At 42.2% G+C, this 16,508-nt stretch overlaps 1 protein-coding gene across 1 annotated transcript in view; it reads left to right on the top strand.

Annotated features, from left to right (window-relative positions):
- LOC119721417 (serine/threonine-protein phosphatase 6 regulatory ankyrin repeat subunit B-like) overlaps positions 1 to 15,392 on the top strand; it is a 71,829-nt gene extending 56,437 nt beyond the window's left edge. The window contains 9 exon segments of the mRNA XM_038191496.1: positions 1,329 to 1,571; positions 2,136 to 2,243; positions 3,836 to 4,033; positions 4,509 to 4,607; positions 4,913 to 5,020; positions 5,497 to 5,902; positions 5,905 to 6,846; positions 7,709 to 7,858; positions 11,579 to 15,392. Of these exon segments, the coding sequence (XP_038047424.1) occupies positions 1,329 to 1,571; positions 2,136 to 2,243; positions 3,836 to 4,033; positions 4,509 to 4,607; positions 4,913 to 5,020; positions 5,497 to 5,902; positions 5,905 to 6,846; positions 7,709 to 7,858; positions 11,579 to 11,808 (2,484 nt within the window). The 3' untranslated portion in view covers positions 11,809 to 15,392.
- Positions 15,393 to 16,508: the final 1,116 nt, after the last annotated feature.

Below are 16,508 nucleotides of genomic sequence, written 5' to 3'. Positions count from 1 at the left end.
ATTCACTATCACGTGCCTGATGCTATTTTGCTGTTTACCAAGTGCGCACGCGAGTATTCACGCACAGGGTAAATACGCATGCATAGTAGACTGTCGCACGGGTTACCCGTGCGACAGTGTACTACGCATGCGCATTACGAAGCAATCGTGGAACTGTTGCACAGGTGTAGTACGCAGGCGCAAACACCCCTCTAGCTACATTGTACATATGAAAAGATGGCGGCACATGTAAATGTTCATTAGCATTTTCCTGATCTTAATGATGCTGAACTTGAGAATATTGTGGTAATAACGATGCCTTCTGTATATAAGATGTCCACAATGCCGTATAAACTCTTAGGAAGTACTGTATTTCAAAAGAACTTAACTTTTCTGAGGTTAAGCAATATTCTTCTGGTGAGCTGGACAAGTTTCTCCAAATATTTTATGCCCTCGAGGTGCATAGTGCAACGTGAACATTTGGCAACTGAATATGTATGAGGTATAGTAAAACTAATATAACAAGGTTTATTTTGGGTGGATAGTCGATATTAGCTCCCCTCGGTATTGGAAGTTGACAACTAGTTCCCTCGGCTTCGCCTCAACTTCCAATACCTCAGGGAGCTAATATGGACTGTCCATCCTCAAACCATGTTATATTTGTATATTTGCCCCCAGTACAGTTTATTTTGTTAATATTACAACGAAGCAAATGTTTTACATTACCTTCAAAGGGAATGTACATTATTGGCTTTTGCTGTAATTTTCAGAAATGAACTATTTGAGGGGTTACTACAATAGATCAAATATTGTTACCCTGACATGTTTGAAGTTTTGTGTTCGAAAATGCTGGAAAAACCAAGAAAAACAAAAATGTTCAAGTTGTCTGGTTCCCTGACTCCACTAAGGATAAAATGGATCAATTTGTAGATGCCGGAAAATTGTAAGGTATGGGAACCAGTGCAGCTGGCCTGCACCCGTTCATGACCGTGTAACAAATAGCAAACAAAATTTGGACTGTAAAAAATGGTAAATTTGGAGCAGAAGTTGAAAAATAGTTAGGTTTTTCCAACGGTGGTCGGCCGACCACCGTAGGAAATGTATACAAAAATACCATTTTCTTGAAAATGACTTCACACCGTGTGCCATAATTTTACAGGATGCTTTAGACTGTCATTTACCAGCATCCTAGTAAGGTATTTTGTAAAAACTTGATAGTTTTATTTTTCGATGTTTGCAAATGTTGTATATTCCCTTTAAGAATAATGTATACTTCAAAAAGGTGGCTAGAGTAGTAGATTGAACGTTGGAGTATGGTTTTGAGTATTTTAGATTTTTGCGATTTTTAGGACGGTATGACAGCTATCCACCTGGCTGCCAAGAACGGGAACGTGACAGTCCTGGAAGCTCTGAAGGGCAAGGTCTCGTGGAAAGCCCCCAGCGTCAAGACCGGACTGACGGCGTTACACATCGCCGCTCACTACGGACAGAGTGACTTTGTGCGGGAGATGCTGACCAAAGTACCGGCGACCGTCCGGAGCGAGACGCCGGCCTCCATGCCGGGGGATCTCAAGGAGATCTCTATCCAGGACGTAAGTTCGTCTTCATTGATCTGAACAGTTCAGTGTTTAGTGTAAGTGATCAGAAATATGTGTTCCATCCCTGATTTCCATCCCTGATGTATGTCAAAATTATAAGACTTTATAAGAATTTTTGGGGACTCGGGATACTTTCTAGTAAAAGTGCTCAAGGTGTTAAGGTTAAAGGGTTTTTAACATATTGCTCTGAATATTGACTTCCCACTAGGAAGGTTAATGACCTGGGCCCATTTTCACGGCGCTGCTAAGCACACGATTTTCTGCTAACAGAGCCTCCGTCTATTTCATGGAGACCGTAAGCATAAGCACAGCAAAAGGTACGCTTACCTCAGAGGAAACATTTGCTTAACTTAGTGACGTAACAATAGAAATCTCCATGCATGCGCGACCGTTAGCACGTCCACGCCGTGAAATAGTGCTTAAGGTTTAGCATATTTTTCTGCTATGCTAAGCACAACTTTTCTGCTAACTGTTAAGCAGCGCCGTGAAATTGGGCCCAGTACTAGAGCTGTCCTGACATTTGGTAAACCTCTTCATATTTATTTGTTTCAATTTTAGCATGGCCTGACGCCGCTTCATCTCGCCTCCCAATCAGGCCACGAAGGACTTGTTAGATTACTGCTGAATTTCCCCGGTGTCCAACCCGATTTACCTACACAGATACTGGTAAGTACAGGTTCTAGCTTGTGAGACCCTCGTTTGCTTGTTGTTTCTCCTGTTACCTTCTAGAAAGATTTGGCCATGATCGAACTTTCATGCAGTCTGTATCTTTTTACAAATGTTGATGTTAATGGTTAATACGCACACCTCATATTGCAGATATATTAACCCTAACAGTACTCAACCCATCAAACCCCAACGGCATGTTTTGTTGGAATCTGTCAGGATGGGTACAGTACCCCTATACTGACGATCTTTTACATTGGGTTGGCACACCTCCAGAATCACAGTCGAAAATATGTGTGTGCAGTTTTCCATATGGTGTTGGAATTTGCCTGGATGGGTATGGTTCCTAGTAAATCATGCGAGGGGTTAATGAGTTTTGCCTGTTAAAGCTACAGTCCATCATTTGTAATTTGTGCATTTTGTTCGTTTGAAGCAACAAAAGAGTTCAAAATCTAATGAAGGATACTGAGCAACTAACCTGATGAAGTTTCAGCTAAGCTTCAGCTGTATATTCCGAGAAAAACAGCATTCTAAGATTTCAATTTCAAATCAAAAGTTACTGAATCATGTTTTGAATTGTTTTGAATTTCAGCTATACGCGACGTCGCGCACTGATCCGACGAATTGTAACAACCGCACGCGCGTGTGCGTCGTTCCAATACTTGTGCGCGCTGCGCTGAATAACAAAACGAACTACTAATTTAAATTTTCCTATGGTGCTTCTTAAGAATCACCGTTGGAAATGCCTTCTTTCGTTGATAACTTCAAAATGACAGCTTGCCAGAAAGAATAATTTCACAGGGACTTTAGTCCCCTTACTATCTTTCAACCAAGTTTGTTTTTCAACAATAATTCCGCCAGTTACTTTTCGGATGGCTGCAAATGATGGACTATAGCTTTAAACAAGCTTGAAATGATCTCAGAAGCTGCGGCCCAACTGTTGACCTGCTGTAGCCTATAACAAGTAATGTGTAGCCTATATGTACACGATGTAAAACTCTTTTCGTATAATGCACAACTACTGGAGTGGTCGTGACTGTCAATTGAAATACAGGATTTCCATTCGTTGAACGTCAGTTTTACGGTATGAACGTCAGCATTTTACGGTATCGACGCGCATTTCGCTGGTTCCCGCTCAATAAAGAGCGTAGAAACTCACAGTTGTGAACCAGTCAACAGAGCGTAGCATACGGTACGACTCATGTGCGGGGTACGCACTGTTCTTCATCAACAAAAATTTGCACGATTCAAATATTGTTACACCGGTATGCTTGTATCCCCCTTAAAGCCATCCAATATTATATAATTATCAGGTACTATGTCTGGGCAGACGAAAATATGATAAAACCTGGTTCATACTTCATGCGAATGCAAAGCGAATTTGACGTCATGAAACATTCGCTATGGAATTCGCTGGAGTTGAAATATGTTCAACTACGAATTTGCAGCGCGAATACTTTCCATGACATCACATGGCTTAAGACATGTGGTGATAGGGAAACTACAAATAGGCAGAATAGGTCTCAAACTTCAACTCCGTAGCTTCAAATACTTCAAATATTTCCTAAATTCCAATTTTGTTTTATTTCCAGGGCACAATACCGCTCCACCTTGCCTCCCAAAGCGGCCACACAGCCGTCGTGGGCCTCCTCCTCAGCAAATCAACCACGCAGCTGCACGTCAAGGACAAGCGAGGGCGCACAGGGCTCCACCTAGCCGCGGCCAACGGACACTACGACATGGTGTCATTACTGCTCGGACAAGGCTCGGACATCAACGCATTTGATAAGGTCGGTTTGAAAAAGAAAGAAAAAAAAAGCTAGACATGACAGAGAAACCAAATGTATAAAATGTTATGAATAATTCCTGTGTCACGGACCTTACAAATCAGACATTGTCAGTAAATACACCTGAAAATGTATTTTTCAAATCTTATGCATCCAACATCTAGTAATGGTCAAGGAGATCAGAGTTTGGATTATTTCTCTGAATCATTATTTAGATGTGGTTCATTGGCTCTATCACTGACATTACTTTTTCTTCCACTACGCCATAATTGCCCTTAGAGTGATAAAGTTGAGGTTAAGTTTTTTAAAAAACATGTCCAACTTCCACATGCTTTTGTGGATTTTGCTGAATTTTGGATGCAGCATGGATGCAGTGATACAGTTCTTGGGGTTCGCCCGCGGAAAAAGGCAAAACATGCGGTCCGTGGACCACTTGTTGTACAGTAAACTTACAGATATTCTTTTTAATCCCTTGAAGAATGGTTGGACACCACTCCATTTCGCTGCCAAAGCCGGTTTCCTGAATGTCGTCACCCTCTTGGTAGAGAGCGGAGCCTCTCCGAAGTTTGAGACCAAGGTAAGCCTTTTTATGTGATGACAAGTTTTGATGAGTTGTGCAATTGCTGGACTCGAACCCCAGACCATCAGGATTGCACTTCCAGTGCTCTATCAACTGAGCAGACCAACCATCCAACCAACAGTCCAAACAGAATTGAAACCTGTTTATGTATCCGTGTTTTTGTTGTATCACCAAGAGACCAACATCACTTATAAAGTCCATTAATTTATCTCCATAATCTTCATAATCTTCAATTCATAATCTTCAGAATTTTTGTATTTTGGTTTGATTTGTTATATTTTTGTCATTATTTATTTTACCAGGATGGGAAAGTAGCCATTTGCTACGCAGCGATGGCCAATCATCTTGCCGTACTCAGCTACCTGATGAAGAAAGATCACAACACACAACACCTCATGGAGGATAGAAAGGTAAGAAGATGTGAGATGAAGAAGGTTGGTAAGACCTCTGAACCAGTAAACTGGAAAGCACGGGTTCACATCTCAGTCATGTAGCCAGTGTCTACCTGATGAAGAAAGATCACAACACACAACACCTCATGAAGGAGAGAAAGATGATAAAATGTGAAATAAAGAATGTTGGTAAGACCTCGGAACCAGTAAACTGGAAAGCATGGGTTCAATTCCCAGCGACGTAGCCATGTAGGCATCTGTTCCTGTAAGCTGGAAAGCATGGGTTCGAATTCCACCCGTGTAGCTAGTGAATACCTTTAAGTGTTCGAAAATCTCTGATTATATAAGAGCATATTATTTTTAATTGACATTGACCCAAAAACATCACGGCAACGTGACATCTTGTGTTGGAGAAGGTTTCCCTGCAGTCCATTTTCGTTCTGCTCCACGTCACCTCTATTTATGTTATTATTATTATTTTGTTTGATCCACAGTTTGTCTTTGATTTGATGGTCTGTGGTCGTTACAACAACAATGAGTCCATCCAGGAGTTCATCCTTCGATCACCGGCGCCCATCGACACAGCAGCCAAACTCTCCAAGAACTTTCGCCTGCAGTCGGCCCGCGAGAAGGAACGGGCCCGTGACCTGACCGAAGCGAGTGCATTCTGCGAGTGCATGGCGGTGGATCTACTGTCGGTGTCTGCGAGCACGAGCAGTGCGGGTCACTTGCTGCGATCGGTAGACAGCCGAGGCATCACGTTCCTGGACATTCTGATCGAATGCGAGGATAAGGAGGTGGTGGCGCATCCGTCAGTTCAACGGTACCTCTCCGATCTCTGGATGGGGAACCTGACCTGGGCTCCTTGGCAGATCTTCCTCCTGTTCATCATCTTCATCATCTTGCCCCGGTGTGGGTCATGCTGTCTTTGCCTCTCAAGTATCGCTTCAACAAACTCCCCATCATCAAGTTCATGGGTTACTTGGTGTCTCACATCTATCTCATCGTCTTACTGTGCCTGACAACGGTGATCACGCCGTTCATCGAGGAGTTCATCCGAACCAGATCGCTGATACCGACCTGGTACGAGTGGCTGTTGCTCGTCTGGTTGACTGGGCTCTTAGTTTCAGAGATCACCAATCCCGGCGACCGGCAGGGTCTGGGTTGGATCCGCGTCGTCACTCTTGCATTCTCCTCCGTAGCCTGTATCATGCATGTCGTGGCCATCCCGTTCGAAGGCGACACCCGACTCTACATGATCTACGCTCGCAACCAATTCTTCGCCTGGTGTTTGCTGTTCACCTTCACCAGTCTACTAGAGTTTCTCTCCTTCCACCACCTCTTCGGCCCCTGGGCGATCATCATCCGTGACCTCATGAAAGACCTGGTCCGGTTCATGGTCATCCTTCTCATTTTCCTTGTCGGTTTCATGCTGCACCTCTCCGCCGTCTACCAGCCGGTCTACCCACTGACAGATGCAACCAGTAACAGCACTGACACCATCCAAACCCCGATCGATACATTTGTCATTCTCTTCTTCTCCCTCTTTGGACTCGTGGAACCCGGCGATCTGCCCAGTACGGTCCGCAGTCCCCCCTTCACATTGGTCCTCGTCAAGTTTGTCTATGGCACATATCTGATCGTCACCCTCATTGTGCTCATCAATCTCCTCATTGCGATGATGAGCGACACCTACCAACGCATCCAGGCACAGTCCGACACGGAGTGGAAGTTTGGCCGAGCTAAGCTGATCCGTCAGATGAACAAGTCATCAGCCACTCCGGCCCCTCTCAACCTCATCACCAAGCTGGTCATGTACTGCAAGGCAGCCTACAAACACAAGGGTTCGTATTCAGTTATGTCAATCAAAAGAGACAATAAAGTCCATAAAAGTCCATAAAATAAAGTCCATAAAAGCAGCAACGTTTCTCTGCTTCTCTAAAATACGAGATATTCACTTCCACGAGGCCTGGCAAACTTAAATTTTCAACGGTGTCTTTATTACTCAATTTCTGTTCTCTTAGGATGAGACTGACCCCACAATGAGAAAGAGCTGTAGTTGTGCATGAAGTTGCTCTCCTCCTAATTGTTTAAGTTTCTCACTGAAAAATCTATTTTATAACTGTTGATTGTGTCGCTTAGAGACACTTACCAGTCTTACATGCTGTATGACCGTAGCCCTGTAGACCCCTATGTATGTTAAAGTTTCGGTTAAGTTTTTGAGAAAAAAAATGTATAACTTCAACATGCTTACATGGATTTCGATTAAATTTGGCTGCAGTGACCCCTGGGTGGGAAGACACAGTTCTTCATCGGATTACTGAGGTCAAAGGTCATGTAGGGGTCATAAGAGGTCATTGTTCAAATATGCTTCAAATGTTTCTTTGTCTACAGAATCTCATGGATTTTAATGTAACTTGGATGGAGTGATCATTGGGTTGGGGTTCATAACAGGTCAAAGGTCATCTAGGGGTCATTTGAGGTTGTCGTTTAAAAATACACAAAATTTGACCTTTTTTTAAGAACAAAAAACATGTAGCAAAAAGGGGACACACGCGATCCGCGGATCACTTAGTTTTTCTAGTTTTTATAAAAATGAGACATCGAACAAAAATATCTGCTCACAATTAGTCATGAAATAGCTACTCTACAAAGTTAAAACTGTCTGTGGCCTGACAACTTTGTACGCTGATTTGCACATTTTAGGTAAGGTGTGTAGCGCCCAAGCCAGAGACTACATCAATGAGAACGAAGAGATGGATGCCATATCCGACGCTAGATCCGTCGATCTGTTTGGGCATCACACCCACTGGCTCAGAAATGTCGTCCGTCGCAACACCCAGGTTGCACCTGATGGTAAGTTGAACCACAAAACTCCAACTTCCAAATTTTTCAGGAATACTCTGGGCAATTTTTGCTATGTTGAATGAAGAGCCGTAGGAGCCAAACACAACTCTTTCATTGAATCATTTTTCAATGCATCTGGGGAAAAAAATACCTCCCCTGCACGTGAACACGCCTGACACACCCACTGTCTCCCAACTGGTGGGTAGTAATAGAGAAGACCTATCCAAAGATTAACTCCTAGACTTCGGTCCAACCATGCTACAGGTTGCAATTCGGGCGATTCACAATGCAGTGCGCCACCAAGAGTTTGTCATGGAGAGTCCATTTTTGGCGAGCTGCGAAGCAGATGCGAGCCTATGTAATACCAATTTCCGTCCGTCTGTCCGGGCGCCCGTATGTCCGTTCTGACCAGACCACCCTTGTGGGGTGATGTTCCTTTCAGGACACATCACCCCACTTTTTACACAATGGAAAAACATCACCCCAGAAGGGAATCTTTAGAAAAAGGGATAATGGGAACACAATGCTATCACCCCACAATTCCGTCTGGCTGGAACGTCCGTCCGTCCGTCCGGCCGTTCTGACCAGACCACCCTTGTGGGGTGATGTTCCTTTCAGAACACATCACCCCACTTTTTACACAATGGAAAAACATCACCCCAGAAGGGAATCTTTAGAAAAAGGGATAATGGGAACACAATGCTATCACCCCACAAGTCCGTCTGGCTAGAACGGCCGTCCGTCTGGCTAGAACGGCCGTTCTGACCATACCACCCTTGTGGGGTGATGTTCCTTTCAGGACACATCACCCCACTTTTTTCACAATAGAAAAACATCACCCCAGAAGGGAATCTTTAGAAAAAGGGATAATGGGAACACAATGCTATCACCCCACAAGTCCGTCTGGCTAGAACGGCCGTCCGTCTGGCTAGAACGGCCGTTCTGACCATACCACCCTTGTGGGGTGATGTTCCTTTCAGGACACATCACCCCACTTTTTTCACAATAGAAAAACATCACCCCAGAAGGGAATCTTTAGAAAAAGGGATAATGGGAACACAATGCTATCACCCCACAAGTCCGTCTGGCTAGAACGTCCGTCCGTGTTCAGATAAAAATGTTGAAGTTTTTGGTTCTAGTTAAACTTGGGGAAAAAAGTTTAAATGCAGTTGTCATGTACATCTTTATAACTTCAGTTAGGTTCATATCATTGCAGTAAATTTTATGATTTTATTGAGGAATTTTAATTCAAGGAAATGTTAAAGTTTTTAATTGTTACATGTACATGTACACATGTACGTGTGTGTATACCGGTATAACATGTACATGTACACACAGTCGTTTTTTGCTATGCTTCCGAGGATTGGCTTTGTGTTTTCCTTTGTCCCTGTAATATAACACTCTCCCATAGACTAAGCACACAAACCTGCGTTCGAGGACAATAGGCAACTTCCTTCGAGGATCAATGGCCCCTTTGTGCTCCTTTTGTTGTCTGTCCTCAGGCGTAATGCCATGCAGGAACACTATGCATTTTGGGGATGTGCATGAGCTTCTGGTTTGATATTTTAGTTTATGGGGTTGGAGTAGGGATGGGGTAGGGGAGGGTGGGGTGGGTTGGGGGATAGGGTTGGAGTTAGGGTTTGTGTGAGTAGGATGAGTAGGGGAGCTAGGATGGATGGGGCGGGGATTTGTAGGGGTGGGGTGGGAACAGGTAGGGAGAGACAGGTAGGGAGAGACAGGTAGGGAGAGGATGGGCATGGATGTAGGGGTTGGGTTAGGAGGGGGTTGGGCAGGGGGCGGGATATAGGATCGGAGTAGGGGTTGGGTTGGGGATGTGTAGGGATGGGTAGGGATGGGTTGTTGTAGGGGTTGGACAAGGGGAGGGGGCAGTATATAGGGATCAGAGTAGGGGTTACATGGGGTCAGGTGGGGATGTATGGGTGGGGGAATGGGGTGGGCGGGATATTGGAAGTCGAGTAAGGGTTAGGATGGGGATGTGTAGGGTGGGTAAGGACAGATAAAGGAAGATAGGGTAGGTGGGTGTAGGGGGTTGGGGTAGGGTAAAGGAGGGTATGGGTCAGGGGAGGGGGAAGGAGATAGGGATTGGAGTTTGGGTGGGGTTGGGATGTGTAGGTGATAGGGTGGGGATGGTTAGGGGAGGATGGAATGGGTGTGGGTAGGGGGTTGGGTGGGGGAGGGGGAGGGGGCGGGTTGGGGATGGGGTAAGGTTTTGGGATGGGGTAAGGTTTGGGGGAGGTGGTGATGGTGCTGTGTCTACATGTACATGTATACCCATTCTTGTTATGCATTTGTGGCGACTACACAAGAGTTTTCCCATGGTAATACAAGTATGGGGACCAGAAGACACTGTTGGGGCTGCAAAAATCCACAACTGGGTCCTAATTACCCTAACAATGGAAAACTCCCCCATAATACAGTGACGGCAAACCTATATACATATGTATTTATTAGGTAATCTGTTAACTTTTTATGTTGACATTTAAAAACTGACCCCTACACCTAGGCACATCAACAAGAATCCTGATCCCCTTCCATCATGCCCATCCCCAACCCTACCTTCAGCCTCCCTTCCTGCTTTGGACAGCGAGCCATGGCGGCTTCGCCGTTCTAGTTCAAGTTTACGGTCGACAAAACACTGCCCATCTGAATGAGTGTCAGTAGACAACTTGATCCAATTTGTTACAGATTGGGGCATAGCGTTCTGCCGCCTTGCAAAAAACACCATATTGATAAAAAGAAAAGAAAAGGGCAAACAGATACTTGAATCATACGCTTACGAAACTACTGACTGGAAAAACGAACAATTTCAAACGTCCTGCGCTGCAAATTTGTCGACCATCTCCCACAATGCACTGGGAAAAATGAACTCTCCATGGCAAAGTCTTGGTGGCGCATTGCATTGTGAATCACCCAAATTGCAGGTGAGGTTGCTGGTAGTACCATACTAAACCACGACCATTTATGTGCACCGTCTCGGAAGGTAGTCAAGTCAATGTGTGCTATCATAGAGTGAATTGATACCGGTGTGTGAGCTCTAAATGTGACACGAGAGTATTACAAATGCGGCTGCACGTCGTACGTACTGTACACACACACGATGTCATGAGTCTGAAAAAAAAAATCATGTATTTGCATTCACAGTTGCATCGTGGGCAAACAGCGAGATGAAATGTTCACTTACTAGCGTTACGTTTCAGTTTTTTTGCATGTCGCCTTCGCTTACACATTGGTTTCAAATACAAACACAGACACACTGGAATTTGTATCCCTGTGGAGACATTCCTTTGTTCTCGTTTACTAAAGTTTTCGATTTTGAAAGTGTAGTTTAAAAATGCTCTTATTTTAACCAGAATTAATTTCCTTGGCTGAAATTTGGACTTAATATCCCTTTTCTAAAACTCTTCCATTTGCGACACATCAACATAGCTTGGAAATTCCTAGTTTTTGAGTAAAATCCATATATCTATTTCATGAAAACCTTGTGGAGACGTATTCATCTATAGAGTTTGCCCTGTGGAGACGTATACAATCTTTTGTTCGATATTGTACACACGTCTCCAGAGGGCACGGTGTATCAGATCAGATATGCAAATAGCTGTAGAAAATGTGCAGCACACTGCATTGTGCACTCAGTTAGCTCTCTAGTAATTTAATATAGCTCTGTGGGTTTATCAGTCTGTTCTTTTGTTTCTTTGCTTGTTCTATTAGGTGGCTTCTTGCGGGCAGGTAACGGGAACGGACCAAACCGGATCGAAGAGGTCCTCGACTGGGATAAGGTGGTGAGACGTTACCTGGTCATCAAGGGCTTGGAGGAAGATCCTAAGCTGAACGAGGATACGGAGATGGAGGATCTGAACGGAAACAGTAACAGTAACGCCGCACAGAATACGAACACTAGCAAGGCTGACGGGGCCAAGAACTCTAACCATGTAGTGTGACTGCGAAGATGGATGAGTGGTAGAGTGCGGGTGTCTGTGTGTGTACACTTGTGTTTAATGACTGTTTAGCAAACTGTGGCTTGTTCGCCAGCTGTGGCTACGAACGCTAACAAGGCTCACGAAGACGAGAATACTAACCATGTAGTGTGACTGCGAAGATGAATGAGTGACGGAATATGAGTGTCAATGTGTACACCGCTGTTGAATGGGGAGTGTTTACCAAACAGTGGCTAGCCCCCAGCTTTGGATTCATCTCGAAGGATCCTTTTGAAACCTCTAAACCATTAGTTCCTATCCCACTCCAAACCGCCCCAGTGCTCTATGGTTTTCATAGATTCATCAAGGAGAAAATACAGTGTAATACAATGTGATACACTGTAATACAATGTGATACAATGTAATACAATGTGATGCAATGTGATACAATGTGATACAATGTAGCACAGCCTAATGGGTTATTGGCCACCCAAAATAGATCTCCTCTAAATTTGACCTCAAGAAGCATACTGGATATTTGATATTCTCTGAAAAAGAATTTGGCCGAACAAGAAGAAGAATGCGGAGTTGAATTGTGCAAAATTTGCGAATTAAAAGCGCAAAAACTTGCCGTGGTGTAACAAATTCGCACTCGCTTTCTCACCGGGTATGAACCTGCCTTAAGTCAGTGTCCCCCCATGTCGAGGGCCTAGCTGTAAACTAAAGCCTATTTGGGAAAAGCTTGGTTTGGCAAAGTGTAAAGTACCAGTTATGGTATTTAGTACTTAAGCTTTAATAATACTTGATATTTGTGGGTTCTGGATTAGATGATACAATAATGTTATTGATAACTTCGGGATTAGATGATACAATAATATTATTGATAACTTTGATGTTATTTTGCATTAAGAGATGAATATGAAATAATGAATTTAGGGTATTATTAAAAAAAAGTACTAGTTTTAAAAGTACTTAGTAGTACTCTTCATAAAAGTACTAGTTATAAAAGAACTTAATTCTCTTAAGCACTGAATCTCACAGAGGGATACTTATTACATTTGGGAAGTTGAAGCGCTATGTTTAAGTGCTTAGTGTACTTGGGTGCTCGTTGAAAGTGCCAAGTACAATTAGGACTTGAGATCACTTGAGTACTAATATATCAACCAGATGAAAAGCTTTTTTTTAGGACCAAATTGTATTCATTTTCAGAAAAGAACAATCACCTTGATTAAATCTTAATTGAAAACCTTGAGAGTTGTACTTTAGTGTGCTATTCAGAATTTATATCAATCTTAAAACATCATTCCATCCAGACTTTTTGAGCCAGCTAAAAGTATTTCTTGCCTTCACGCATGACATTTGGGTGAAACTGTTGCATTGTGTTCTGAAGATAATTACGACAAATTACATTAAAGACATTTACTTTGATAATTTAAACATACAACGCTGCAATTTTAAACAGCATTTACCCAAGTATTCAGCATTATTTCCCCGCTCATCTCAAATATTCTAGCTGAATTCAGTATGGTTTGAAATATGTCTCCTTCAAGTTAACTTATGGAACATTAATGTTTTAATGAAAATTAAATGAATTTGTTTTTTTAGGATAGCGTATAAGCAAAGAAAATTCATAAAAAAATTGCCTGCGCTGTTTCATAGACCTATTTGTTACAAAATCTCTTATTTTTAACAAGCCAAAATGTGACATCTTTACATCTTTTTTTATAATGAGCTATTTCATTGCTTACCTATTTTTCTCCAAATGTTTAAGTCTGTTAAGACTTCATTTTTTAATTTTTAGTTTTAATTAACCTCAAAATTACTTTCAAAAAGTTTTACTCGTTTTTTTTATTTGAAAATTAGTCGAAAGCGAATTTTGGTGTGGTTTTTTTTTGTCAGCTAAGCAGAATCAAGGAAATTATTTTTTTTTGACAGCAAACATTTAAGACACGTTCTTTTGCTCAGTTGTCGACAAAGGCAAAATATTTTGAAATACCCTACACAGAAAAAACAAGAAATGGTGTACTGACATTTTTGAAATTTAGTATTAGAAGTAAAAACTGTAAAAAAAAAAAATTCTGTCTTTTTTTTTATAACTGTAAATGAAATATATTTTAAACGATATTTACATGCATGTATATTATAATGTACAGTAGACTTAATACCAAAACGGACTATTTTTTATGTCTTAATACTTCACACCGATATTTATTACCAGAAAAAGTACTTTGCTTGTAAAAGTTGATGGTTCGTCATTGTCATCTGCAGGTTTTCAGAGTTTCTGGAAGTATTAGTTGTTTCAAGTTCAGCATTGTTGTTATTTTTGTTCATGTATAAATTAACCTATCAAGGTAGAATCGCGTAAATGCAGCTTGTGAAATATTGTCCAATTACATGATATACAAATGGACGCCGAACGCGCAAAATCTGAGACAAACAAACTTAACGTACAAACTTCCATAGGGTTGTCTAAGGGGCGTGGCTAACTCGCAAACAGCAATAGGTTAATTGTGACCAAGTCTGAGAAATTACTGAAGGTAATATACGAGACAATGCCAGCCTTGAAATGCTGGTCCCCTATTGCACAAAATTCTATTCAATTGATTCGGAACGGCTGAAAACTTTGTAGAGTATGCGGTGGTGGTAACGTAATGGAAACACAAAATCCACTTTGTTTTTATGGAGACTTGACTTAACGTGTATCATGAAAGTCCATGAAATAAGCGGAGCCGGACTAATGCATGTGTGGTGCAGTTGCTGCCTGGCATACATGAGATAGGCAAGCTCCTTGAGGCTGTCCCCAAACCAAACTACATAACATCAGTGACGGTCAGTCAGTGAGATAGGTAACCAGTCCAATTCATAAGTGACAGTCAGTCAGTGAGATAGGTAGCCAGTCTAATTCACAAGTGATAGTCAGTCAGTGAGATAGGTAACCAGTCTACTTCACAAGTGACATTCAGTCAGTGAGACAGGTAACCAGTCTACTTCACAAGTGACAGTCAGTCAGGGAGATAGGTAACCAGTTTAATTCAGAAAGTGGCAGTCAGTCAGGGAGATAGGCAGCCAGTCTAATACACAAGTGACAGTCGGGGAGATAGGTAACCAGTCTAGGTTCCCCCCCCCCCGCCCCCATTTATAATCTTGAATTGCACAAAAAACAATGTATCGGTTGCCTCCAGTGGCCCCCTTGAAAAAACTTGGTGCCCCACCCCCCGAAGGTTAAGCCTAGTTGCGCCGCTGTGCATGCACAGCTATAATGTTGCTTTTTGGAAGAAGAAAAAGAAAGCGAAACATAACCACCTGAATGAAGAAATATATTTTTTATTATACATTCGTAGTCAGCCCCACTTTTATGTTAATTTGTATTATTACTGTTATTGTTTATTTAGTAAAAGCATCGTGTTGATTGATTATGGTCTTTAGTTGATAAACTTTGACATTGTGACTGTAATTCAAAAATGAATAATGTGTAATAAGCGAATTTGTATTTAATCTAAACGTGTAATTGGAAATGTACATCCACAGCATGCTTAAAAAAACAATGGAAGCAATCTTTAACTTTTGAAATTAGCATAATAAAAAAGTAGCGGGGATTTGTAAATGAACTTGAACGTCTCACTGTGTGTTCTTGTATAGCTATTTTGTGATGATGTCATTCTGTCATTGTTGGGAATTCGAACCTGTAATTGTTAAACTCCTTGGAAATTTGATTATTTCTCTATAAGTTCAAGATGGCAAGGGGCTAATAATGCATGTTATTAAAAAACAGCCCCATATATCAGGTTTATTTGAAAATCGAAAATTCGAAGTTGTAAACCAATCAGTTTCGACCCTTCTGACCCCGTTTTGAATCCCCTCTAACAAACAAATTAACAAGTGGAAAGAAATAATGAATACAAAATTCAGGCAATCGGGCTCAGTGTTAAGCTATTATATGAAAAAAAAACTTGGCAATAACGATCGCCCCTAGAGGAAGGTAGTCATGAATATTCATGTTTGTATCGCCATCAGTACCTCTAGGGGCGACCATTGAATATTGATTGATGCTCCTCTTGCCTTTAAAGGTATTTCTGCATAGTTTGGACAAAAAACTTATTTTTGCCAAATTTCATCAAAAATGTAAGACGGAGGACGTTCTACCTCTGGGGGCGACTAACCGCTAGCGGTCGCCCCTGGAGGACATTCTACCTCTAGGGGCGACGGCTAACAATGCGCCCCTGATTTTTTTCCTCTAAAAATCGAAGATGTTTGTCCAAATCTTCAATATATTGGGTGTTTGAATATTGATTAATGCTCCTCTTGCCTTGAAAGGTATTTCTGCATAGTTTGGAGGAAAAACATTTTTTGGCCAAATTTCATCAAAAAAGTAAGGCTTACCCCTTGTTTTTTTTCAATTTTGGTCAAAAAATGAAATTGCTTCAAACTGGCTGCAAAGATGCCAATAGGACCCTAGAACACATTCCAAAGATATTTCTGCATAGTTGGGACAAAAAGCTTATTTTTGCCAAATTTCATCAAAAAAGTAAGACGGAGGACGTTCTACCTCTAGGGGCGACCGCTAGCGGTCGCCCCTGGAGGACCTTCTTCCTCTAAGGGCGACAGCTAGCCGTCGCCCCTAGAGAACCTTTTACCGCTAGCGGTCGCCCCTAGAGGACGTTCTACCTCTAGGGGCGACTGCTAGCAATGCGCTCCTGATTGTTTTTCCTCTAAAAATTGAAGAT

This window comes from Patiria miniata, unplaced genomic scaffold (assembly GCF_015706575.1).
Source record: "Patiria miniata isolate m_02_andy unplaced genomic scaffold, ASM1570657v1 HiC_scaffold_13, whole genome shotgun sequence".
NCBI lineage: Eukaryota > Metazoa > Echinodermata > Asteroidea > Valvatida > Asterinidae > Patiria > Patiria miniata.
This window is presented reverse-complemented; position numbering and strand designations above follow the sequence as displayed.